Consider the following 27,801-nt stretch of genomic DNA (forward strand, 5'->3'; position numbering starts at 1 on the left):
GTCTTTCCTGGGAAGGAAACTCTTACAGAACCGAGCGACCTCAAACAAAGTGGAACCAAAGTCTTTACTGTTCTTATAAGACTTGAGAGCAGTTAAACTAAAGTAAAATAAAGTAAAAGCACTGTTTGTCGAGCGATGCTGTCACCCACTGTTGATTAGGAGTCCAAAAAATGCATAACTTAAGACTGTAAAATAAAAACGAATCTAAAAAACAAACAAAAGTTGCTGTGTAGCAAAACAAAAATGAATAAAAAAGATGCTTTAAGTAACATTTTAAGTTTCTTAAACAGCCATACAAGTGCAAAAAAAATAAAAATTCATTTGTATCAAAACAAATAGATGGCTCATTCATTCATTTTTAGGTAAATAGATGACTATTAATGTTGAATGCAACTTGAAACACAAAGTTAACATGTGTGCAATAAAACTAAAATAAATCAAAAGTACTGCCATCGACTCGTGCGGCTTGTGCACTAATGTGTTAAGGTTATTTCAGTCATGTGTAAAGAAAACTCCAACACTGAACTACTGAACATTGAAATACTGTATTTTGTGGTTTTATGCACTAATGTGTATAAACGGGCATTAAAAAATATTTTAAGTAACATTTTAAGTGCCTAACAAAAGTAAAATAAAGTAAAAGTACTGCTTTCAGAGTGACACTCACCTAGTGCTGTCTATCAATTTGTTGTATTAAAATAAAAAAAATATATGTTAACAGAAGTTGAACAAGTTGTATCAAAATAAAAGTACTGTTTGCTGAGCAGTACCGAGTAGTTTCATAAGTATTGCTGGGGCTAATAAGCACTTTTATGTCATCTGGTAAATGAATGCTTCCCTGCGTTGCAGTATGTTCCATTGCTAGCTCTATGGTTACGATGTCTATTTTCCTTAGTGAAAAAAAAAAAAAAAAGATTTGCCGATGTCCACCATGATGGTTTTGGTATGCTTTTCCCGGGAAACCTTGCTTGAACCACCATTTTCACAGCATTTTCGCAAAAAAAAACCCTCCGATTGAAGACAAATCATGTGTTGAAAAGTAACCCGAACCTCCTAAACACTGATCACTGAATACACACAATAGCTAAACAGACTTCGGTGCAACACAAGAGTCTCAACATGTCGTAGCCGACCACATAGACGTTTCAGTTTTCGGTGTCATGGATTTATTTAAAAGGCACAAAGATCTACTAACCAAATTCCATCATGTCAAGCTGCATGAATGCGTCAAGAGAAAACGTGGATGCGTCTTCATCTCAAGAGCTTTTTAATCATACATAGAAATTGAAGTTTGACAGTACCATTCATTTAGAATGTCGAAGCAGTATGTATATTTAGTGTAAGGAGCATAATGTTTTGTATTTTTTTTTTTTGCCGTTATCGGATGATGATGATGATGATGAAGCGTTGAGAAATACACCAGAGAGAAGAGTACATGACTAACACCTCAGACTACATTGGTAAACACCTTAAAGGCGACATTTATCTGTGGTTTATGTACCAATGTGCGCGCCCCAACCGCACCCCACACCACCCCGGCTCCCCGTGTGTGTGTGTGCCTCCTTTTCATCCGCAGAGCCTCGAATAAAAAACAAAAACACCTGTGATGTGACATCTGTGCGACCGACACACCATGACGAAGACACCTTGCTGGTCTTCTACGACATCGCCCGTGCTTAAACGTGACTGAATGACGACGCCGAAATGTTTACGTGATGGGGTGACGACGTTACTGCAATCGAGTGTCACGTTATAGGCATAAAAACACTCGTTTCCGTAGCCGTACATCCATATCAGCTGCCCCAAACATCCATTTATCGCAAAGACAAAAAAAAAAAAATAATGCGGGCGTGAAAGCTCTATATGCTTTTTGTGCTATCCGACAAAGCGCCACAATTTTTCCGACCAGCTACAGTCCCAAAGCAAGGAAAAACATGTACAAGACAGGAGGGAGGAACTACGAATCCTGCAATTATTTCCGTTTAAGAGCAATTAGCCAGCACGTGCGGCATCACACACGTTTCCTGCCGTCGCCTTTCTCTCTCTTTAAAAAAAAAAAACTTTAAACTGCTTCTGAGCGCTTCTTCCAGAGCTGTAAATGACGGAAGCTGCTGCGTTTTTTTTGCATCGTGGCATCCAGTGGGTGCCCTCGTGCACCGAAACAGGTGGGTGGGAGGGGTGTGTGTGTGTGTATGTGTGTAATGTGTGCGGCGTTAAGGCTGGGAAGTAGGAGGCTGTGCGGCGGCGGAAGAGGCGTGCTGCGACATGGCTGCCGGGGAGGACATGGACTGGACCATGGGCTGGGCCGGAGGGGGCGGTGGAGGCTGAGGCTGCAGGGCCCCTGAGTGCGTGTTGGGGGAAGGTGGGGGGGTCGGACGTTTGAATTTGTCAGGGCTGGTGCTTCTCCTTGGGGAGGGCCTCTGGTTAGAGACACAAATAACAACTGTGAATAACAACAATAATACAACTTCTATGTAATAATGTCAAATGTAATATTTAATGTATTTTTAAATTTGTAAAATTATTTCAATTAAGTAAATATTTACACAATTTATAAAAAAAAACGTATTACTTTTTAAAATATTTTTAAATATATATATATACATACTATGGTAATGGTTTAATTTCATTTGAACATGCATCAGATTACAATTGAATGCATCACATAATCAGTTCACAGTTCCACATGTCCAAAAGGAGTAGGAAGAAGCAAAGCTTATTAAATCCTACCCCTCCATCTGGTACTTTTACAATCAGTAACTGTTACATTTGTTCACTTCCTGCTTTCCTAATACAATTTAATTAAAAAAATTTTTTAATTTATTTGATTAATTATATTTATTTTTTAATTTTGTAATTTTTTCATTTTTTGTCACGTACTGAAGTACAAGGTGATATGACCATACAATGACATAATGGGTACCATAGTAACTGTCAATATGATGATATATATAACACATCATGACAGGTTCAAGACTCGTCATCCTTGTATTTAGCAAACATCAACTGCTTGTATTGTTTCTTGAATTGATTTCCTTACTCAATCCATTCCATAGTTTAATTCCACATACTGAAATGTGGAAATACTAAATACTATTTTAAAAAATTACTTTTTAAAATACTTTTTCCCCCCAAAATGTTGCCCCACTCATGTAGCTAAATAAGAGTAAATGACAACAACAACAAAAAACTAACTATATATAAACCAGTACAAGCACAAAAAAAACTTTGCCTTATTATATTTGTAAAGGTGAAATGTGGATCCAGGTCTACCTGATGTGTCTGATATCAGATATCATCCACATCCCTCTGTGTGCTACATTAAAAATCAAGTTGTGGCAATCAAGTTAACAAAAGTTCCTCAAATTGAATTTGCGCAACTCTTCCAGATGCGGGCGTCAGTGACTCACCGCTACGGCGTGGGAGGAGCTTCCGTGGACGTGCAGGGCGGGGGTGTTGTAGTGGGAGATGGCGGCTCTGGACAGAGTGGCCGGTGGGGTGAAGCCAACTGTGTGGCCGCCATATGAGAGGCCTGCCATAACAGGAAGTTAGTCATCGGTTTGACTCAAGATGGTGTTTAAACCCAGGAGGGGTGTCCGGAGTGCGGCCTGGGGGGCATATTTTTAGCTCTTTGGATCGGTTCTGAGTATTTTTAATGTAGAAAATGTATTCCATTTTTCAGTAGCCGGGACACCTTTGTCTTAAAACTATGACTTGTGTTCTATTGATATCTCCAGCATTCTGATTGGTGGATGAAAAATTACTCTTTATTTGCTTGTTTTTAAAACAAAGGTCGGATTGATATGGGCTAGTTACGGTTCTGGAAAAAGCCCTGACACATCCGACTCCAACTCTTGATTGTCCAAACATAAAATACTGATACTGCATCTTTCGGTCCAATTAACTCAACCCTCAAATGGCAGGTCAACACAACTTTGACAGAATCAACCTACCATAAAAGTTACAAGTTATGTAAGTTGCATTTATGGTTTTGATTTGGCCAGACGCAGAGCTCTGCTGCCAGGTTTCGTATCGCACTTTATTATGGCACTTTGTGTGCGTGCATGGCGACTGTACATTGACCTTTTGGCGAATGACAATGTTAATTAGTTAAAGATGTGATGTCTTTATTAGCGGTGTAGAAATTTGTACCTACCAGGTGAAATTGGGCGGCTGGAGCTCGGGGAGGGAGTGTAAGGGATGGGGCTGGAAACCGTCCTTGCTCTCAAACCCTGTGCAGACATCTCATTGAAGTACCTGAGAAACGGAGACCAAATGAAACGAGAAACTTGCAAAAGCGATGTAAGGCAGACGGAATCGTGTTTTATGGCGTGCACACGTAACAACTTTGGGTCAGAGCCATCACAAGAATCGTCCCCGTACCGCTCGTCGTCCATCTCCAGGCTGGACTCGCTCTCTGAAAGCTGTCTGCACAGAGCCTCCCGGCGCTCCATCTCTCGCTGGAGCTTTCTCTGTAACCTGATGTTCTCCTCCCGCATGTGTCGCTCTTCCTCGATGTACTGGGCACGCTTCTCCGTGTCTGAAGAAGGACATGGACATTTTTGTTAAATAATATTCTACCCGTTTAAAGAATAAAGTGTGGCAGTGCTTGTTTATGGATAATAAATAAAGCAAGCATTATACAGTATGTGTACTTCTTTACAATGTTTGCGCTTTTTCGCCCCCTGGTGGCGACAATGAAGCAGGTCACTACTGTGCACATCAGGGCTATTCAACTAAATTATTTAATAGGGGACACATTTTCACAAAGCTCGGGACCCGATTGGTCAGACTTGTTTCTTATTTAGTATTCCTATTTTGTATGTGTCGCCAATACAAGGCAAGGCCATTCCGTCGCATTTTTACTTCACCAATTTACTGATAGTAAATAAATAAAGTCATAAAGTTATAAGAAATGTAAACAGGAGCACTCTGTCTAGTCCAGGGGTCAGCAACCTACGGCTCCAGAGCCGCATGTGGCTCTTCAGCCTCTTTGTTGTGGCTCCCTTTGCAATGCTCAAATATTTGTTTTAACACCCGAATGAGGAAAATATGCATCTTTGTAATGACTTTTGAAATAAATCTGACTTTCTGTGAAGCCGTATACTAGCAAGAGTACTTGATCAACTCTGAACTACTTTGATACCCCAAAATTCCCTCCAAATCTGGCAGTCAATCAAAATCTTGGGAGACTCGCAATTTGCTCTGGATGTGAGCATGTTGCTACACATTTCTTGCACGTGGAGAACATGCAAACTCCACACAGAGATGGCCGAGGGTGGGATTGAACTCGGGTCTCCTCACTGTGAGGTCTGCGTGCTACCCACTCGACCGCTATGCAGCCCCTATATTCTGCTGTTAAATTATGTTTCGAGGCTCCATTCTATTTTTCTTCAGTGAGCGAGGGAGTAAAATGGCTCTTTTGATAGTAAAGGTTGCCGACCCCTGGTCTAGTCAAAGATCCTCCATATCAGCGTGGGCGAGAGCGGGTTTGGGATTAGGTAATGAGTCCTTTGCAGTTTTTAAAGAAGCTACCGCAACAAAAAGAAACTTTATATGACATGATTCATTTGATTCTTTGAAGAACCAACTCCATACGAAATACTTAAAATATCAACTATATGACATGATTTCTTTGTTGTTGTTAAGAACTTACTGCAAAAAAAAAAAGCCACCTAAAGATTTGATAGGACAAGAGCGCTGTACTGTTTGAGTGGCTTTTTTAAAAAATTGGCCCACAAATTAAACAATTTAACAAAAAAATATTTTAAAAAGGGGGAAATCAGCAATAATTTTACAAGAATAAAGCCAAAATATTGAGAAAAATCGGTAATCTAACAATATGTCGTAATTTGACTGGAATACTAATATTCATTAATTCATTCATTTTCTACCGCTTTTTCCTCACAAGGGTCGCAGGGGTTGCTGGAGCCTATCCCAGCTGTCTTTGGGCAAGAGGCGGGGTACACCAGCCAGCCAGCCAATCACAGGGCACATATAGACAAACAACCATTCACACTCACATTCATACCTATGGACAATTTGGAGTCGCTAATTAACCTAGCATGTTTTTGGAATGTGGGAGGAAACCGGAGTACCCGGAGAAAACCCACGCATGCACGAGGAGAACATGCAAACTCCACACAGAGATGGCCGAGGGTGGGATCGAACCCGGATCTCCTAGCTGTGAGGTCTCCGCGCTAACCACTCGACTGCCGTGCAGCCCCAAACCACGGCACTTTATACTTTAAACAAAAGGGGGAAATTAGCAGTAATTTTACAAGAATAAAGCCAAAATATTGAGAAAAATTGGTAATCTAACAATATGTCAAAACAATGATTTTTTTTTTAAATTTTAAAAGTAAAATAATATGAGAAAAACAAAACGACTATGCTATAATTTTGGGGAAAAAATAGACTATATAATCATGGGAATGAAGTCACAATAGTACAAAATGAAAACTGGCCAAGATACTTTAAGAAGAAAATTAAAATATTTGAAACATTGAAATAATATAAATATAATGTAATAATAATAAAAATGGGACAAACACAGCAGATGTTTGTCACTCATATCATAAAGGAGAGATGCATATTGAAGAATATGAACCTCTTAGCATTACAAACTATCAGGGTGGTCCTTGTATCCTTTCATGTTTCACTCTATGACCCCTGATGGGAACTGCCGGGGGGAAAACCAAAGACCAGCATGTCCAGTTCATGTAGATGTAGCCGGATGTAGGCCAGTAAGGCCACTTACGTTGCAACTCGGTGGTGCGCAGGCTTTTCTTAAGCCTCTCCACCTCGTTTTTCAGGAAGCGGATATGCCGCATCATGTTCTCGGGGGAGTCTATCTCCATGGAAACGTCTCTTGGGGATGGAGGGGCTGACACGGGCTGGTCCAACTTCTCCTGTAAGATCCTGGTGGGGGTTTTTGTAAAAAAAAAAAAAAATTCAATGCTCATCATCATGAATAGAAAAAAGATAACAGACCTGCCAACGTCAAAGTCATTTTATGAGTACTCGGATAAATGCTTACATGTTGGCAGGTCTGAAATAAAATGAAATCTATTCAAATGTTATCAATCATGCACAAAAGGCACCTTTTCTCTGCCTCCAGCTTGTCCATCCGCTTCCAAAGTCTGTTGACGAGGGCTTCTTGTTCCTGCTCTAAAGTGTTCTCAAGGTCGATCTTCTCCCGCCTCAGCTGGAGGATTAATGAGAGAAAAAAAAAACATTCAGCAAACTGAAAAGTGTACAGCATGTCCATTTCAAGGTCTTGGTCCAGATAGTGTGCTTGCCTGAGGTTGCGGCGAGACACCAAAATAGCCAAGCGGACGCATTTCTCACCTTGTTTTTATACTTTCACGTGTTTGTGACCTTGTTCAAGTTCAATCAAGTGTGCATTCTCACTGGAATTGTACTTTTCAGGAACATCCTCATAGAATACACACTCTGTGTTGACGTAACAAAAAGTTGCCATGGGTCAAATGAACAAAACAATAATGTCATCATTAATAAACAATTTAGAAGCAAACAGTACATCTGTATTTAGTAGTTAAAACAATGTTGTGCCACATAAAATTTAATTATATTTGTAAAATTTGTAAAAAAAAAAAAATTAAACAATCCTAAAAACACCTAAAACAGTTTTTAAAAAAGTACAAAAATATTGTTAATAAAATAGTTATAAAAATTATTATTTTTTAAATGAAACACTGTGGAAAAACATTGCTAGAGTTTTTTTTTAAAGGCAGATTAAATATTTAAATTGACACTAAAGCTAAATAAAACAGGGATTTTTTATTATTACTTGAATAATAAATAATATAATAAAATTATTAATTACTGGCCCACCACTAATTAATCTTGAAGACCACAAATCGAATAGTCTGGTATTTAAACTTAGTAGTTAAAACAATGTTGTGCCACATAAAATTTAATTATATTTGTAAAAAAAATTTTAACAATCCTAAAAACAACTAAACTGTTTTAAAAAAAGTACAAAAATATTGTTAATAAAATAGTTATAAAAATTATTGCTAGTAGATTAAAAACTTAAATTGATACGAAAGCTAAAAAAAAAAACAGGGATTTTTATTATTACTAGAATAATAAATAATATAATAAAATAATTAATTACTGTCCCACCACTAATTATAATCTTAAAGACCACAAATCGAATAGTCTAGTATTTAAACGTCTTTAATTAATCTCATTTTCTATGCCGCTTATCCAGTTGTATCCACAATTTGGCCAATGAACACAACCTGTATCTTTCTGGAATGAGTCTAACTGATGGGATGCAATGGGTTAACTGTGGTGACGTCCTTTTCTGGTAAGAACCAGCTTCATTTTGAGAAGCAGTCAGTGCATTACACAAGCACCACGAGTAATGAACATTTACAGGAACAATCCCATCCTTGCAGACGTCATCCAGCCAGGATAAATCTCCCTTGCTGTACATTGGAACGCGGGCATCGTCGTGATCTAAACTTTTGTGTACATACCTGCTCCAATGTCAGCTGCTTGGAGATGGTCTCGTTCTCCATCTTCTTGATCTTCTTCATGAGCTTGTTGACCTGGAACTCCTGCTCCTGCTCCAGGTGCTGCTCCAGCTCAGCCTTCTCGTGCTGGAGCTGGGATGGCGTAGAGAAGAAACGAGCGTGGTGAGCGAGGAGAAGAAGCAGCGCACAAAAAGGGAAGACGAGCCGTGAGTCACTCGTCAACTATTTGAAGACAACAGTGGAAATAAAAAAAAAAAAAAAAGACATCCATGTTTGCTTCAAAAACAAGATGGCAATGAATGAGGTGGCAGCCATGGTAACCGCGTTGGGCAGATAAGACGCGCTAACAAGAGGTGAGGGTCAACAACACGTCTTTTGCGACAGATTATATCATCGACGCTTACTCATCGCGAGGGAAAGCGCGCGACTGACTGTTTCCATTGTAGTTGGATGACTAAAGCAGACATTAAACCTGCGAGAACAAACGGCAGAATGGCACCAAAACAGCCAACAGACGGAAAAGGGGCAGAGTGACATCATGGTGAGCCTTTGAAGCCTCCGGGAAGGTTCAAAATACCGCTGATGACCATCCCCACGGCTTCTGTGTGCTTTGCAATAGGTTGATCATGTTAGAGTGAGTTCATCCGTTCCAGGGTCAAACCATGGCCATCATACAACCTTGCTGCGTTCGTCTGGGAGGCGAGTCTCTTTACAATCAGGGTAAAATTACTACTAGTGATGTCCGCTTTAGCCATATTGTACTGAGCAGCCATGACAGAGAGATATGTCTTAAGTTCTGTGGTTATCATCACCCACCAATGGTCATGTATTAAGGCAGGAAGTGAGGGAGGCAGTAGCAAATGTCCATGATGGCTGTGTGAAAGTGCCAACACAAAACCCCAAAAAAGTGAAAAGTGCGGACATAATTTGCCCACTCGTGACAACGGCGGTTTAATCCCGATGCAATTTGAGTGGAAAAAAAAGAGCTATGTCTTAGTAAGTTCTGTGGTTATCATCACCCACCAATGGTCGCCGTGTTTATACTGTCATTTTTCATCTTCTGGCGTAGTATTAGAGCCACAACAAAGGCATCAATTTCCATCATGGCTGTGTGAAAGTGCCAACACAAAACACCAAAAAAGTGCGGACACGAGTTACCCACTCGTGACAACGGCGGTTTAATCCTGATGCAACTTGAGTGGAAAAAAAACGATCAAACTCCAAACACTGCGCACCTTTAAGAGCACAGTTAAGATATATAAAACATTTAACTAGCCTTGTAATGACTGTCATCCCGATTCCACTCACTTGCATGAGTTTCCTGGACAGCTCGTTGGTGAGGAACTCCTCCTCCTTCTCATAGTTGACAGCCAGGGTCTCCTTCTCCTTCTGGAGGGCTTGGATTTTCTTGAACAAGGTGTTGCTGATGAATTCCTCCTCCTGCTCCGCTCTGGCTTGCTAAAATCAAATCAAATCAACTTTATTTGTAGAGCACTTTGACTGCAAAGACATGCAACGCAAAATTAAAAACAATTATTACAATTAAAAGGAAAAACAATTACTAAGAAAGCCCCTCCCCTCCCACCCTCCATACTACACACACACAAACACACACAATCACTTTGGGGCCGTCCACACTGGGAGGAACCGCAGGCCGTGCCATCGGGGGACCAGCACCCGGGCCCCCCGACTCCGACAGACGGGCGGACCCCCATATCAAAGGGAGGAACCCCCAGCCGGCCGGGTCGAAGGGACCCAAGGATGGCACCCCCTCAGCGGACCCGACACAGCCCCCCAGTGTGGAGGACCCCCCGTGAGGAAATACTGGAGTTAAAAGCTAAAGACTAAGAGCATAAAATAGGACTAAAAAGATAAAAACTTTTTAAAAGTTTTTTTTTTAATTAGTTAAAAAAATAATTTAACTAACTAAAAAAAATTAGTTAAAAGCCTGATTATGATCTGATCTTTAATCTTTTTTTTTTTTTTTCAACAGTCTCCACAGTCCTGAGGTTCTCCGGCAGGCTGTTCCACAGATGGGGGGGCCATAGTGGCTAAATGCTGCCTCACCGTGGGTTTTGGTTCTGGGTTTTGGTATTGTTAAAAGGCCAGTGCCGGAGGACCGCAGGGGTTGATATGGTAAAAACAGATCAGATAAATAATAAGGTGCAAGTCCGTTAAGACATTTAAAAACCAGTAAGAGAATCTTAAAATCGATCCTGAAGTGGACGGGGAGCCAATGTAGCGACTTTAAAACTGGTCCTCTGGTCTGAGTTCTGTAATAATTGCTGATTTAAAATACTTTTTTTTTTTTGCTAGATGGGAGAAATAAGCATAACAAATATTAGCATTTTGAGTTTGAACATGCAGATGGGAAGCACAGTAGCTGCAACAATAAGCTGATGATTCATTCTTGCATTTCACTGGCACAACATTAGGGAAAGTGAACCCCCCCCCCCCCCCCCCCCGCATGGCTTGTCAGATGTCAAGGGAGGGAATCAGGAGGTAACATTTCAGCATGATGATGATGCACACAAATGAATCATCTTGGCAATGAGGAGAAGGAGGCTGAGAAGAGGACACCCCAGCTAAGCCTCACCTTCACCCTGCCAGAGTGGACTGGGTGCAGCCGGGGTGGTTCAACTTGCCAGCCAGCCAACACATGAGCTTCTCTATGTGTGTGTGTGTGTGTGTGTGTGTGTTAGCTTGGCCTACATACTTGTCATCTCACTATGGGATCTGTTACACTTTTAGCAAAGCAAGCATGTCAAAGCCGAGTTAGCACTTAGCTAGCACAGCTAGTTTGTGTCTTAATCGGATGCTCCGAAAACCAGCTTAGTAAATGACTTTAAGTTGGCTGTCAACATTAGTTTAGTAGCCAGGGTTAGCTTAATGTTAGCAGAGATTAGCTGTTAGCGCAAAACAAAACAAAGCCAACTAGCTAGCTTAGCTAGCTAGCACTAACGTAAACGTTAGCACGCCAGTACACACACACGTTATGTTAGCAACATGCTAATGCTAAGCTCCACACGGGGCCTAATGGCACATCATACTGTAGTCGATGCTAGCTAAATGACAAATAGTACCAAGTGCGGTGTTGTCACGTCGCTAAGCTAAATGGCTACTCACAATAGTGACGCTAGCTTTGCGGAGGTCCCGGTTCTCCTCCTGCAGCGCCTTGCACTTGAGTTTGAACGTCTCCAGCTCGATCTTCAGAACTTTATTCTCCTGCTGCAAGGATGCCAGCCGGTTGGTGAGCTCCTCCAGGCGAAACTGGGAGATAACGATGCTCGGCTTGCCCGAATTCGAAGCGGAGGACGACATCGGGGTGGCCGAGGTGCTCCCCGCTCCGTCGGTGTCGCTCTCGCTCGCGCTGTCCGCCATGGCTGTGCGACAGTGAGGCAGAGGCGAGGAGGAGGGGAGGGAGGGGGGGAGAGGGAGGGAAGAAGCTCAGCCCAGCGCGCGTCACCTTGCTTGCCGATTGAAGACAGCGCCCCCGTATGGATGACTCCAATATTGCACGGTGACTTCATAAAACTGCTCCAACTTTAAAACGTCATTAAGGATACCGAAAACTTTTGATCTACTTTGGTACCTATTCAGTCCCTCTTAATGGAAAAACGTCTATTTATTTAGCCACAAATTATTCTATCCAAGGGTCACAAAATAATTACATATTAATTAATTAAAAATCAAACCTGGTCATAGACCCAAATAATTAGGCCTAGGTCTCGTAGAACCCCCAAAAGTTTCTTCTGGGTCTTTTCAGACCCAAAGTATTGCATACAGGACTCATAATACCCCCAACTATATACGTCCTAAGTTTTTCAGGCTCTTTCGGGTTGTTTTTTTGGGTCATAAAACCCCCAAACCTTGGCCTGGACCAAAAGAATTCGGCCTGGATCTCATAAACCAGCCAAAGTATTGGGTATAGGACTCATAACACCCCCAAGTTAATTAATAAATTACATTAATTAATAATTACATTACATTAATAATACATTATTTGGTCTACAATCATGGCCAGACGTGGGGGGGGGGTGACTTGGGGTTCACTCCAGACTTTGTGTAAAGGTCTAATATAAGTTGACCCAAGTGGTTAATTATTTAATATTTACTTTTTAATAAAATTAAAACTGAAAAACAAAGAAATCCCTAATGGTAAGTCATGATTATGAAATAAAAAGTCAAAATTATGAGATACAAACTGCCCAAGTTTCCCCCTATTCATTGGAACTTTTTATTTCATAATTACCACTTATCTAATAATTAGACTAATTAATTTAGACTCATAATTATGACATACCATTGAGATAGTTTTTTATTCTTTCAGTGGTTGGACACTGACCGGCAAGTTCCTATTTCACCAGCACAAAATAAAAATAAAAATAAAAATAAAAATAAAAATAAAAATAAAAATAAAAATAAAAATAAAAATAAAAATAAAAATAAAAATAAAAATAAAAATAAAAATAAAAATAAAAATAAAAATAAAAATAAAAATAAAAATAAAAATAAAAATAAAAATAAAAATAAAAAATAACCACTAAAGACAACTTCTTTTCAAGCAAAATCAATGCAATTTTTATTTTTTGTCCCTTTTTTTAAAAACTTTTTTGCCTTTTTTTTCTTGAAACGGTGTCATCATCTCTGCTATAGCTTCTAAAAGATAACCAAAGTGCTAGAATCGTTATTTATTATTACATTTGAATGGCTTCACTCGTTAGTAAATAATTGTACACCAAAAAAAAAAAAAATCAGTTTGGGTGAAAACACATTATGAAACACAAAACCTTGATAGTTGAATCATTATCAAAGGATCATCTACACCCCCTTGCCCCATGATGATGATGATGATGATGATGAAAAAGAAACTGAATGTCCACAGCATTGACATCGGCGTCGCAGAAGACGAATGAAAACCAAAACACATTGAAGACTCTCCTGCTTATCACCCAGCATCAGTCACGCTAATTATTTTTTACTTTTTATGTAATAATACTATTGAGAGCTACAAATCATAATGTGGTGAATTAATAAAACATCACCCCCCCCCAAAAAAAATGCCCTTATCTTCGCCATAATAAATGGACACACTGCTAGAAGATGCTTACAGTCTAAAACAGTGAAACAGTGTACAGACTCTTACACCTTATCGCAAAACAATACACTTTTACTTACATTCAACATTATTTCCCTCTCAAACTGCCCTCCATTTTTATGTACACACACACACACACACACACATAAAACATTACATCCTCTGGAAGCTAATTTAGTACCCCCCTTGCCCTCCCTTAAAACATGATAAATGCTTCAATGGTATCGCTGTTTAAAATATAAATCAGTGACAGGACCACAGTTAAAAGGGCTCGTGTTTGCAAACCGGTAGAAATTGTACTTAAAATAAAGTGGAGGGCATGCGTGGAAAATACTCTGCAGAAAGGCTTGGCGGGAATTAAGTTTAATCCCGCTTTTGGGAATACTGAATTTGTGGAAAGTTAAAATCAAAGCATCTTTTTTGTATTTTTTTTGTATTTTTCCCCATGTACAAATATTATACCCGCTCTATTTTACAAGAAGCTGTGTTCCACACAAATCTTTAAAAGTGAAATTTGCTCGAAAAGACCTCTCCGGTACCAGTAGTATATTAAGAATTGTACACATTCTGCCTCTATATACAGAAAAAAGGTTTTTTTTTTGTTTAAAAAAGGAAGAAAAAATGTCCCCAAAGAATGGAGAGTGGGTTCAAGAAAAACTATAAGGCCAGTGTTGAAAGTGTTTTGTGTTTTCTTCGTGCTCTCTGTCGCCACCGTGTGGATGGAGCTCTTGTGCCGTCTTTGGTAGCGCCGCCAAAGCAGGAAGTGTTCGGTACGGCAACCGCCCGGGCCCTTTTTTTTTTTTTTTTTTTTGATTGACAGGGAGTGAGTCTGTCATGTTGTCGTCGTTGGAAGAGGGGCGTCGACTCTTCTCAAGCGAAGCCCGTTTTGGTCGAAGCAGATGCTGGCTGGCTGGAGTCTCGGCCATCCCATACTGAGTCCTCAAACTGGAACCCCACCCCCCCTCCTCCTCCTCCTCCTCCTCCCAGGAACATGGAATATGATCCCACCATGGCTGCGGGACACATAAAAAAAAGCATAATTTTTAATTGTAAAAAGCTATACCGCAGGCTTCACTACACATCCTAAAATAAAGCCTGAACTAGCTGCTTGGCCATCCCATACTGAGTCCTCAAACTGGAACCCCCCCCTCCTTCTCCCAGGAACATGGAATATGATCCCACCATGGCTGTAGGACACATAAAAAGCATAATTTGTAATTGTACAAAACTAAACCGCAGGCTTCACTACACATCCTAAAATAAAGCCAGAACTAGCTGCCAGACATTTGGTTATTTAGTGACGCCCTGAAGCTCAGTGCGTTACCATGGAAACCTTTGCTGGCCTCCGCAAAGTCGTGCAGATGGACGCGAATGCAGCATACGGGCGAACAGCAGTGGGGCTTAACATTGATCCTGGTGGGATACCAGTGGCTTTTTTTGCGAGTGAGACACAGCCTCTGAGTCAGGGATTTAGCGGACAAAAAAACAAAAAAAAAGAGGGGGAGTGATGAGTTAAATATTGCTCATCAGCGCTTTGTCACTTGTGCCTTTTGTGCCTACACACACACACACACACACACACACAGACACACAAACTTATTTGAACAAATACTGGCAGAGAATGACCACTAAGCATTTTCCAAAATACGTGTGTGTGTGTGTGTGGGGGGGGGGGGGGGGGGGGGGGGGGGCAAAATCATTGATTCAGCCAAGCCATTTTTACAAAAAAAATATTAAATAAAATACAGTCATATACAGTGGTACCTTGGTTAACATCCGCCCCGGTTAGAGTATGTTTTGGTTAACATCTAAAATGTTTGTTCAAATTTTGTCTTTGCTTGCGTTTGCCCGCCTGTTACTGAAATATTACGAAACATAACAAAAAAATACATAAATATTGTCATGAACAATACATTAGGTCAGGGGTCAGCAACCCACGGCGCCAAAGCCGCATGTGGCTCTTCAGCCTCTTTGCTATAAAGTATTTTTTTTAACACCCGAATGAGGAAAATACGCATCTTTGGTGGACACTGTCCCCAAAGCCTTGTCGTACCTGGCAAGAGAACAAATAGGGACATAGCGTCCCTATGAGTGAAGCTTCTTGTCTCCGGGCCTCCTGTCGTCCTTTCGCCTGCTATTCCTCGACCCGCCTTCCTTCTGAAATATGCAAGAAAAAGCACAATTAAAAACGTTGAGACAACACCGATTAAGTTGCAAGCTTGACGACACTCCGGTTCACATTGCAGTATCGTTACTGGAACCAGAAACGTAATACCTGAGTGGACAAAGTTGGGGTTAGCAGGAAAAAGATTGTATTTTAAGGGCACTTGTTAGTAGCACATTGTTTGAATCCGGCGAACCACTGAAACCACAACATTAGGTACACTGAGATCCAGTATTATTTCATGTTGCTACATGAAATAACCAACATTATCATATACTACAGTATTAATTGGTCCGAAACCCTAAAACCGGCCATTAATGATACGGAAAAGGCCAAAATGATACTGATAAAATATAGGGTTTAACCATGTTCAGTATCAGCCTCCATAGCTGCTCTGGTATCAGGCCCGGGAAACAACCAATCATAGAACAGCGCACTAGCGTGTACACACAGCGTTTGTTTTGAGCACAAACGGCAGGTCTGTGCTCTGTCAACATGTCCGTGGTTGACATTCCGGGCGAAAGACAAATAGAGAAAATAGTATTATCACCATTAATGAGGACTCTCTTGAAATGATAAAAAAAAAAAACTAGTGGGGAAAAAGTACGACTTAGTCCAGAAAATACGGTATTTTTTTTCTATAAATTTTTTCTTTTTTTTTTTTTTTTTAAATTACTGCTGATTTAAAAAAATATATATATATTTACCATATTTTCTGGACTATAAGTCGCTCCGGAGTATAAGTCGCACAAGGCCAAAAAAAAGCACAATTAGGTAGAAAAAAAACATACATAAGTCGCACTGGAGTATAAGTCGCATTTTTTGCGGGTAATTTATTTTATCTACTTGACCAAAACAGACATTACGTCCTCTTGGAAGGCAAGTTCTAACAATAAAAGAATAGAGAACAGGCTGAATAGGTGTAAGATATGCTAACACAATGCTTATTCAGCTACACAAAAAATAAACATGAACACAAAAGGTGTCCAGTGTTTATGTAACATAAACACTTTTTTTTAATTTCTAAGTCGCTCTGGAGTATAAGTCGCAGGAACAGCCAACCTATGAAAAAAAGTACGACTTAGTCCAGAAAATACGATATTTTTTTTCTATAAATTTTTCATCTTTTTTTTAATTACTGCTGATTTAAAAAAATATATTTTATATTCACCATATTTTCTGGAATATAAGTCGCTCCAGAGTATATGTCGCACAAGGCCAAAAATTAATAATTAGGTAGAAAAAAACATACATAAGTCGCACTGGAATATAATTCAATGTATTCATTTTTTTTTACAACCAACCTATGAAAAAAAGTGCAACTTATAGTCCGGAAAATACGGTAATTAGTCCCAACACGTTTGACAAAAATTGTATCTATAGCAATTTTTCCCATAGGAAATAATGTAACACTAATAAATCTGTTTTAGACACTCAAAAATATAAACAAAAATACAGTTTATTGAGATTGTGATTTTTTTTTTGTTTTTAGTTTTACTTGCAAAAAACGGCCTTCTGATTGGCTGGCGACCAGTCCAGGGTGTACCGCAGCTGGGATAGGCTCCAGCACCTCCGTGACCCTCGTAAGGATAAGCGGTAAAAAATGAATGAATGAATGATAATAGGGCGGCACGGTGGCTCACAGCTAGGAGACCAGGGTTCAATTCCACCCTCGGCCATCTCTGTGTGGAGTTTGCATGTTCTCCCCGTGCATGCGTGGGTTTTCTCCGGGTACTCCGGTTTCCTCCCACATTCCAAAAACATGCTAGGTTAATTAGCGACTCCAAATTGTCCATAGGTATGAATGTGAGTGTGAATGGTTGTTTGTCTATATGTGCCCTGTGATTGGCTGGCCACCAGTCCAGGGTGTACCCCGCCTTACGCCCGAAGACAGCTGGGATAGGCTCCAGCACCCCCCGCGACCCTCGTGAGGAAAAGCGGTAGAAAATGAATGAATGAATGATAATAAGATCATGACATGGTTTGTCCGGTATCAGGCCCTGGATCATGCCCCTGCGAGCCAAACCATGTGATAACCTATAAGTATCACATCTCACCGTGCAAGTGTGCCTAATATAGTGGCATGTAAATCAGCACCGTCAGCATCCTCTTTTGTTAAAGAAACACAATGGACGCCCCCCCGTCCCAAACACCATGTTGCCTCCTGAACGGCAACATTTTAGCAAAAACAAAGAGGGCGTCCGTCATCCATCCCAGCTCATCAAAATCGAACATTTCTTCAACTTAAAGCTGAAAGCTATTAAAGTTTTTGATTGGTTCCGATCCAAATGATCAGACCAAGTCCATCAAGCGTGCCAACAAGACTTTGCACCCCCGTTCATGCCAACCTCAGGCCCGTCGTCCTGCAGGATGGGACTTTGCTGAAGGTCCCCGTGCCATTTGTGGTTGTCTGCTGCGGAACTCGACACCCGTCGAATCACCTTCCTGATGACCTGTTCGGTGCGGAGTGGAAAAAAAAAAAAAAAAACACACAACGCAAGGATGCTAGTTTTCACACACACTCGTCTCGCCATTTAGTTAGCCTGCGTCCGTTAAATGCTACATTACTTTTCTACTGACGAGGTTACCGTCTTCGTCCAAGTAGTGCTCCTCGGTCACAGACTCGCCCGATATGTTTTTTGCTTCCTCGCCCTGAAAAGCGTTGGGTCAATACTTCATCAATCAAAACAAGCTCATGGAAAAGTACGCCGGAATAAACCATCACCACACCAAGAAGAGAAGTAGCATCTGGTTAGTAGGCAACAGCATGAGGAACGAGGCAAAACACATCACCGCACACCATAGCAATCTCCAGATACCATGCAAGTAAGCCCCCTAGAGGCCGAGCAGAGCAATGTGCATGAACGCTTTTAACATTTGGTAGAAGGAATGCGTCACCGTCAATGATTGACATCCAAATGCAAATGAGTTGTTCCTCAAACCATCGGCGTTTGTAAAAAAATTAATTCATAATTAATATAGAGCCCATGTGATCACAACAACAGGGTGCGCTAACGAGCTAAGCGTGGAGTAAGAATGTATTTGTCGTTATATAACTTGGTCGAGGGCTGCACGGCGGCCGAGTGGTTAGCACGCAGACCTAACGGCAAACAGGAGTTTCATTTATATCTTAAATGGCGTACTTCATCTTATTTGGTCCATTATATTGGGTATTATGAGTGTAAAGCCATTTAAAGCCACCGTTAAAGGGAGGCTGACGTCATTGCAGCACCCCAATGAATGCTTTCTCAGACGCAATGCATTATGGTAAAGCTTTAAATGAGTTCTTTTTGTATTTTAAATCCATATTGGGGCTTCGCGGCAGACAAGTGTTTAGCGCGCAGACCTCACAGCGAGGACACCATGGTTCAATTCCACCCTCGGCCATCTCTGTGACACACACAAACGGGAGTTTCATTTATGTCTTAAATGGCGTACTTCTTCTTATTATGTCTACTATATTGGTCATTATGAGTGTAAAGCCATTTAAAGCCGCCATTAGAGGGAGGCTGACGTCATTGCAGCACCCCAATGAATGCTTTCTGAGACGCAATGCATTATGGTAAAGCTTTAAAAGAGTTTTTTTTTGTATTTTAAATCCATATTGGAGCTGCACGGCGGACGAGTGGTTAGCACGCAGGCCTCACAGCGAGGAGACCCGAGTTCAATTCCATCCTGACTTGGTCAAGCCTTTTCTAACATTCACATTATAAGGTAAGTAATAAAAGTATGCAAGATTGGTATTGATTTTGGATTGATATCAGTATTGGCCAGGCTGCTATATTAGTATTGGATAGAAAGTGGAAAAAAAGTTTTTCCATGTTTTTCCATGTTTATCCTTGAATAACAGCGCCACCATGTGGTGTATGTGTCAGGAAAATAAAAGCACAGGCAGCAAAGTTTTCAAATTCAAAAGCACACCAAGCAAAAGAACCAAAAACAAACCCCGGGATGTTCAACTGCAAACCAGAACACAGCCAAGACCCGCCCCCTTTTCCCAGCCTCGCAGGGTACCTTTAAAATGATACGTCGTCGGAAGATTCTCGTTGTTACGGTCTGTTCTTCCTCAGAGCCGGAATCTAAACTAAGCCGCTGCTGGACGAGGCATTTTAACATCATTAACCAAACTCAAACCAGGACACAAAGTTGTTTAAGACGGCACAATTTAGTGTGAAAGCTACGCAATACGGATATCCATCGGAATCTGTGTGAAAAGAGTCGGTTGGAAACTCAAAAAGGGGGAAAAAAAAGTTCCAGTAATTCCAAACCAACCTGGACTTTCTTCTCCGACACCAGCGCTCCTTCTTCCTTTCTGCCGTTCACCGACTCCGACGAGCCGCCCTGAGGTGAGTTCTTCGAGTTGTCACCGTTGCGTCGGGATCTCCCTGATTCGCCTCTGGACGAGGAAGTGATGGAATCGCTGGAATTCTCGTGACTGGTAAGGAACAGAGAATCGGGATTTAAGAAGAGATAGATGGAAGTATAACTAATCCTAATCCCTGGAATGACATTTAAAACAACATGAAACATTTTAGCCGCCATAGTTTTAAGTTAGTAACAGAGTAGGATCGAATAAGATCGGCTTCATCCGACTCCTTTCGAGCATGATGCATTGTCTAAGTGTCGCTATATCAACTTCCTTATTGTAAGAAGGTGTGTGGCAAGAATCCATTCATCCATCCATCCATCCATCCATCGAATCAAATAAGATCGGCTTCATCCGACGCCTTTCGAGCATGATGCATTGTGCAAGTGTCGCTATATCAACTTCCTTATTGTAAGAAGGGGTGTGGCAAGAATCCATCCATCCATCCATCCATCCATCCATCCATCCATCCATAGGATCGAATAAGATCGGCTTCATCCGACTCCTTTCGAGCATGATGCATTGTGCAAGTGTCGCTGTATCAACTTCCTTATTGTAAGAAGGGGTGTGGCAAGAATCCATCCATCCATAGGATCGAATAAGATCGGCTTCATCCGACTCCTTTCGAGCATGATGCATTGTGCAAGTGTCGCTATATCAACTTCCTTATTGTAAGAAGGGGTGTGGCAGGAATCCATCCATCCATCCATCCATCCATCCATAGGATCGAATAAGATCGGCTTCATCCGACTCCTTTCGAGCATGATGCATTGTGCAAGTGTCGCTATATCAACTTCCTTATTGTAAGAAGGGGTGTGGCAAGAATTCATCCATCCATCCATCCATCCATCCATCCATGAAATGAACCTTTGCCATGTCTGCACTTGAATAAATACCATATACAGTCTATGATAAATGCCTAAAAATATCCATATCATACTTTTTAATATCGATACAGCATCGTGGAACGAAGTATTGCGATATATATCGCCGAAACGATATTAGTAATGTGTGCTAAATGCGTTCAAAATCAAAATACCACAAAACTACAAAGTCTTAAAAGGCCGTCCTACCTTTCCCGCCTGTCGAGCAGGTCTGAGCTGACGCTGCGTCCCGGCGTTGGTGGCTCCACGTTCACGCTGGAAGATTCACTGTGCCAACCTGAAAACGAGCACACGTCTTTTTCTGCCTGTTGGACACCAGCGACCGTCTCCTGGTCCTCCTCCTTCTTGTCCTCTGAGCCTTCTTCCATCTTCAGCTCTTCGTTTCCGCCTCCCTTCTTCTCCTCATCATTGAATCCATCCTGAGTGGACTGGCGTTCCCAAAGTGCCTCAACCCATTCCTTGGGGGAGAGGTCCGCAGCGTTTATTTTGCACCCAAGGTTGACAGCTTCTACTTTGTCCATCTCAGCCTTACTCACGTCCGGTTCCTCTACCAACCTATCCTTTGTCACCATCTCACATTTTTTCTCCACGTCTTTAATCAAGTCCCGTTGTACCCACTTTCCCACAAATCCATCTTCCTTCTCGCATCCTCTTGCGTCCACTTCTCTGTCTTCCATGAGTGCTTTATCGGGCGTCGAAGGCGTTACAGATGGCGACAGTGAAGAAGAAGACGTGGAGAACGTCATGCTGATGTCCAACTCGCACGTAGCGCGCACAGGTTGCGATTTGGCGCCGGGGCCGGGCTCCATGTCTTTATAAGACCTGTCCTCCTCTTCGCTCAAAAGCAGCTGATCGTTCAGGGCGATGTGGGGCTTCCGCACCTTGGGCGGGACGACACCGGGGGGATCAAAGATCGGGACGGAGAGGGCAAGCTGACATGGTCTGGGTGGGCTGTCTGGCTGCGCGGTACCTAACTCCGGGTTCCGTAGTCGGGGTTGGGAGTCGGTTGAAAAGGTGTCGGGTTGCGGGTGATGGTGATGGTGGACGGGGGAAGAAGGGTTGGGCGTGACAGGGAGTTCGGGCGACAGGAAGTGAGGGTCGAAGTGAAGTGCAGCGGGGGAATGCAACTCTGCTAGAATGCTGTGATAATCTGTGGGTGACATGATAGATGCTACCAAAACACTGAAACAACACGCATGTTCATCATGACATGGAAAAATTGAACTTCGATGTGAAGCAGGGACCCAAAAACCAGATTGTGCGTGATATTTTTTGACGAATCGACAAATTTCTGGAGCTTTCCATCGGGGAAAATTAGTAATCCGGGTCCGGGTCGCGGGGGGGCAACAGTCTCAGTAGGGAAGCCGAGAATTCCCGGTCTTTGGCCACCAACTCAAACATGCACTTATATGCCAGGGGTGTCCAAACTTTTTCCAGCCAGGGCCAAACAACGAAAAATGATGCAAAGTGCCACCTTATTTTGCAAAGCATCTGCTAAGAAGTTATATATATGTATATATATATACATATATATATATATACTGTATATATGTATATCAGGGAAAAACTGTATATATTGTGATATAAGGTGGAAAAGCCTACTATTATCAAAATCACTCTTTTTCACCATGTTTGCGTTCACTTTTTGTTTTTACATTTTTGAAATATTTCAACTTTCTTCTTAAATAATATTTGCAAAATTTTTCTTTTGCCATATTATGACTTTATTCTGGTAATATTTCAACTTTATTACCAAATTATCACTTTTTATTTTTAAAACAACTTTGTTTGTTGCACATATTATGACTTTAAATGACATTTTTAGTATAGTTTATTATCATAAAATTGTTAGAATATGACTTTTTTGTCTTAATGTTTCACATTAATCTACTACAATTACAGTAGGGTTTTTTTTACATTTGTTATTGTTTTTTTACTTGACTTTAAATGACATTTTCTTAATAATATAATTCATAATAAAGAGTTTATTATTATAAAAATTGTTAGAATATGAGTTTTTTCTCTTAATGTTTGACATTAATCTACTACAATTACAGTAGGGTTTTTTTTACATTTGTTATTGTTTTTTTACTTTTATTTTCCAACTCTTTTAATTTGAAAAATTTAGTTTTTGTAACATTTTGACTTTTTCCCCAACCTAATCTTCCAAAAGTTGAGTTTGTTTCTCTTATATACACTTAAAAATTGAGTATTTTTTCTTTATTATTTCAACTTTGTACTACTTGTTAGATGACAACTTTTTTCTCTGAATATTTTGACTTGATGCTTGTAAAATTTTTTGATGATTTTTGCTTTTTTTTTCCGTGGGAGATGCAATTGCAGACTAGAAGACATGACTTATTAACAGAAATTCCCCCAGGACTTTAAATGACATTTTCTTCATAATAGTATGAGTTTATTATTATAAAATTGTTCGAATATTACTTTTTTCTCTTAATGTTTCACATTAATCTACTTCAAATATAGCAGTTTTTTTTTTACATTTCTGCTGTTATTGTTTTTTTTACTTTTATTTCACAACTCTTTTAACTTGAAAAAAATTGTTTTTGTCTTTTTTTTCCCGTGGGAGATGCAATTGCAGACGAGAAGACATGACTTATTAACAGAAATTCCCAAGGAAGATCCAAGAGTCTACGGAAACTACTTGAGAATTCGACTCGACTTCCTCCAAGAGGTTGCGGACGTTAACACATTCATGTGAATGAGACAATCATTGCATTGTTTAGGCGTAGCTTGTGGTGCGTTTGAGGTACAACTCGTTCAGGGAAATTACGACCCGCACTGTCTACTCGTTCTTCACACCTGCTTACCGCTAATTTACTCACCGGCTCGCGACATTGCGTAACTCTGCTGGGTCAGAATGATTGCAAGTGTAAACGTGGCTGTAGGCGACATATTAAGTAAAAAAAAATGATGATAAGTGATTGACAGGAGTGGCTACAATGTCATGAGATAGATGACAGATGAGAGATGCGGTCAATGTAAAGCAGTTATTCTCAAACTGTAATAATGAGTATTAAAAAAAGATATAAGAATATATATAAGAATATAACACGGTCATTTTACCGTGGAAAACTGAAAAAGCCAGATCGTCTTATATTATATTTTATCTTATATTATTATTATTATATTATATCTTATAATCTTGTATCTTATAAAATGCAGACAGCAATTTGATTTGGAATCCAAAAAAGTAGTACTTGCCACATTTTGGAGGTAGTACTTGTGTGTCCGCAGAGGTAGCCAAGTAAAAATACTTCAGGTGGTACTCTAGTTGTATGCGGAGGTAGCAAAAACTGCAATACTTGCAAAGCTATATATTTTGGAGGTGGTGCTTGGTGTTGAAAGTTTGAGAATCATTGCATTATAGGAATATTTCCAACGAGGGGGGGTCGATGCGGGTGCGAGGGGGAGGCAGGGAGCTTCCCGCCGGGAAGCCGCAGGGACAAGCGCGGCAAGGAGATAGTGGGCGGAGAGGAGGGGACGGGGGATGCGGGCTCGGGCAGCGGGACCCACTGGGAGACAAGTTGGGGAGGTTAGTCAAGGAGAGGGGGGACACCGGGCGAGATGAGGCGGGGGAAGGCGACATTCGGCCTGAGGGTGAGGAATCGGGTTCAGGAAAATTGGGGGCGGCAGTCGAGGGTGCGAGGGTTAGGCCGGCGGGTGAGTTGGGTGTTTTTGAGGTTGGTTCCGTTTGAGCGGGAACTGGAGTGGGCAGAGTCAGCATGCGGGGGGTTGGGGGTGAGGGTGGGACAAAGGTGGGGGAGGAAGGTAACGGCGACGTGATGAGCGGGATGGGGGAGGACGGATGCGGTGAAAACGGGAAGCCGGGAATTTGGCGGGGGTCGGGAGGTGGGCACTGATGCGTGAGGCCCTTCAGGGGCGGGGGCACAAAGTTGAAGCGGCGTTCCAGGGTGGATGAAGGAGCCAAGTCTTTAAGCGAAATGGAGAGCTCGTAACTGGGAGAGCGGCGTGGGGTGAAGGGTGAGGCTTTGGGTGAGGGTGGGGGGGACGGGAGTGACGGGGTTGTACATAGGATGAAGGCGGGATTGCTGGGAATTAATGGGATAATCACACAAACTAACAGGGAGGATGGAGACAACGGAAAATACATGTCAGTATAAAAATGAATGAAGAATGTGACTTATGTAGAAGGGGGGGGGGGCGGCAGGGTCAGCAATACGTGACTCTTAATGATGAATTAAGAGCGCTTATGTGCTGTTATCGGCCATGGACGGACGCTTCTGAAGCACAGGAAGTAGGGGAGGTGAAGGGAGGCAGGAGGAAGAGAAGAAGCTGGACTCTCATCTATCCAAGGAAGGCTCAGAGGAACTGGAGGAGAACTAGGAGGACTAAACTTGAAGAGTTAAACACTCACTACAACGTTAACAGAAGCTCCTACTGGAATCATCAGACACAAAATTGTATTATGATTATGGATTATGTATTATTTCAAAAGCATGCATTTATATGCCAGGGGTGTCCAAACTTTTTCCAGCCAGGGCCAAACAACGAAAAATGATGCAAAATGCCACCTTGATATTTTGCAAAGCATCTACTAAGAAGTTATTATTCTAATTATAAAATTATTATATTATAATAATTATTAAATTATTATCAATATTATGAATCAATTATCAGTGATTATTAGTACTCTTTTTCACAATTTTTGCTTTCACTTTTTTATTTACATTTTTAAACATTTCCACTTTCTTCTTAAATAATATTTGCAAAATTTTTCTTTTGCAATAATATGACTTTATTCTTGTAATATTTCAACTTTATTCCCAAATTATAAATATATATATATATATATATATATATATATATATATATATATATATATATATATATATATATATATATATATATATATATATATATATATATACTGTATTTCAAGAAAAAACTGTATCTGAACTTGAAAAAGTCTATTATTATCAAATGGGCTTTATTATTGTGATGATCAATAATCAATTATTATAATTATAAAATTATTATATTATTATAATTATTAAATTTTATTATCAATATTATCAAGCAATTATCAGTGATTATTATCACTCTTTTTCACCATTTTTGCTTTCACTTTTTTTTTTACATTTTTGAAACATTTCCACTTTCTTAAATAATATTTGCAAAATTTTTCTTTTGCGATAATATGACTTTATTCTTGTAATATTTCAACTTTATTCCTAAACTATAAATATACATATATATACTGTATTTCAAGAAAAAAACTGCATCTGAACTTGAAAAAGCCTATAGTTATTAAAATCACTCTTTTTCACCATTTTTGCTTTCACTTTTTGTTTTTACATTTTTGAAACATTTCAACGTTTTTCTTAAATAATATTTGCTAAATTTTTCTTTTGCGATATTATGACTTTATTCTATTTCAACTTTATTCCCAAATTATAACTTTTTATTTTTAAAACAATAACAACTTTGCTTTGTTTGTTTCACACATTATGACTTTAAATGACATTTTCTCAATAATATAATTCATAATAAAGAGTTTATTATTATAAAAATTGTTAGAATATGAGTTTTTTCTCTTAATGTTTGACATTAATCTACTACAACTACAGTAGGTTTTTTTTACATTTGTTATTGTTTTTTTACTTTTACTTTCCAACTCTTTTAACTTTAAAAATTTTATTTTTAGAATATTTTGACTTTTTCCCCAACCTAATCTTTCAACAGTTTAGTTTGTTTCTCTTAAAAATTTAGTCGTTTTTCTTTATTATTTCAACTTTATACTACCACTTTTTTCTCTGAATATTTTGACTTAATGCTTGTAAAATTTTTGATGATTTTTGCTTTTTTTTTTAAATTTATTTTTCTTGTTAATTTTTATTTTTTGGAATGTGCCGTGGGCTGCAAATGGCTTTCGGACTGCACTTTGGACACCCCTGACTTACACAGTGGAACCTGTTTATGCTGACGCCCCTGGCGACCATGTCGACATAAACATGTATGTTTTTTTTTTTTTTTTTTTTTTAGTCATAAGAAGAACACGGTGGACTGGGGCCTGATGATGCACGGGTTGTCGACATAAGCAGGTTGTCGACATAAGCAGGTTCCATTGTATTGTTAAGGGATTTTGGACAAGACTGGTACAAAGTTATGGAGGAAACAAAATCAGACTGTTCCAACAGAAGCCAAATGAAATAATAGAGTATAAATGATATGGTGGGAATCTAGTCACGTATTTAAGCAACGTTAGGAGCCACTTGTCCAAACTAAATACTAATTTGCCACTAAGCCATCATGTCTATAAATAGCCAGCAGCAGTCACTGGGAATAAGACACAACCCATGCAATGTGGTTGCATGCCAAAAGTAAATAGAAAAAAACATGGCAGCAGGGAGCGGTAATAGGTCAGCCAATCAGAGCTAAACTTTACCATCAGCCTGATCCCGGAAAACCGTGTGATCATCAGCAAAACATCTCGTGCCGGAAATGTTACCATAGTCAAAAATCGGGCCCTCCAGCAAAGTCACAATATCCATCCGACTGACTTTGGTCAACACTGCGGTCAAGGCGTCCGCTGAGGGAATAAAACAACAAGTAAATATGATCAGACTTTACAGAGTGGTACTGCTCGTTATCACATACTACAGTATTCATTGGCCCTGTACCCTAGAAACCCGCCCATGAATGATAGACTCTATAGTATTTTACACGTAACAGTCCATTTGTACACGTAAAAGTGCCATGCAATCTGCTATATATGCACTTTGAGATCATTTATTTGA

The 27,801-nt window shown here is 40.2% G+C and overlaps 2 protein-coding genes across 47 annotated transcripts in view; both read right to left on the minus strand.

Moving 5' to 3' along the window:
* Positions 1–1,143: 1,143 nt before the first annotated feature.
* On the minus strand, positions 1,144–11,927 carry LOC131108236 (coiled-coil domain-containing protein 6-like). The gene is made up of 9 exons (XM_058059117.1): positions 11,634–11,927; positions 9,816–9,965; positions 8,511–8,639; positions 7,104–7,207; positions 6,761–6,921; positions 4,384–4,540; positions 4,157–4,257; positions 3,411–3,532; positions 1,144–2,420 (listed from the first exon to the last, which is right to left on the minus strand). The coding sequence occupies exons 1-9, from the start codon at positions 11,886–11,888 to the stop codon at positions 2,214–2,216; spliced, it is 1,386 nt and encodes a 461-aa protein (XP_057915100.1). The 5' UTR covers positions 11,889–11,927; the 3' UTR covers positions 1,144–2,213.
* Positions 11,928–13,061: 1,134 nt separating this feature from the next.
* The window catches only part of LOC131108045 (ankyrin-3-like), a 144,761-nt gene continuing 130,021 nt past the window's right edge, over positions 13,062–27,801 (minus strand). For 35 of the 46 annotated variants that reach the window (XM_058058748.1, XM_058058749.1, XM_058058764.1 and 32 more), the window contains 8 exons: positions 27,450–27,593; positions 21,209–22,169; positions 20,042–20,204; positions 19,784–19,864; positions 18,338–18,421; positions 18,118–18,222; positions 15,659–15,762; positions 14,743–14,792 (listed from right to left, as the gene is read on the minus strand). In XM_058058748.1, the coding sequence (XP_057914731.1) occupies positions 15,691–15,762; positions 18,118–18,222; positions 18,338–18,421; positions 19,784–19,864; positions 20,042–20,204; positions 21,209–22,169; positions 27,450–27,593 (1,610 nt within the window). In that variant the 3' untranslated portion in view covers positions 14,743–14,792; positions 15,659–15,690. Of the gene's footprint in view, positions 14,619–14,740; positions 14,793–15,658; positions 15,763–18,117; positions 18,223–18,337; positions 18,422–19,783; positions 19,865–20,041; positions 20,205–21,208; positions 22,170–22,193; positions 25,121–27,449; positions 27,594–27,801 lie in introns of those variants that run through there. The other 11 variants (XM_058058733.1, XM_058058753.1, XM_058058734.1 and 8 more) reach the window with 11 other exon arrangements.

This window comes from Doryrhamphus excisus, chromosome 20, assembly GCF_030265055.1.
Source record: "Doryrhamphus excisus isolate RoL2022-K1 chromosome 20, RoL_Dexc_1.0, whole genome shotgun sequence".
NCBI classification, from domain to species: domain Eukaryota; kingdom Metazoa; phylum Chordata; class Actinopteri; order Syngnathiformes; family Syngnathidae; genus Doryrhamphus; species Doryrhamphus excisus.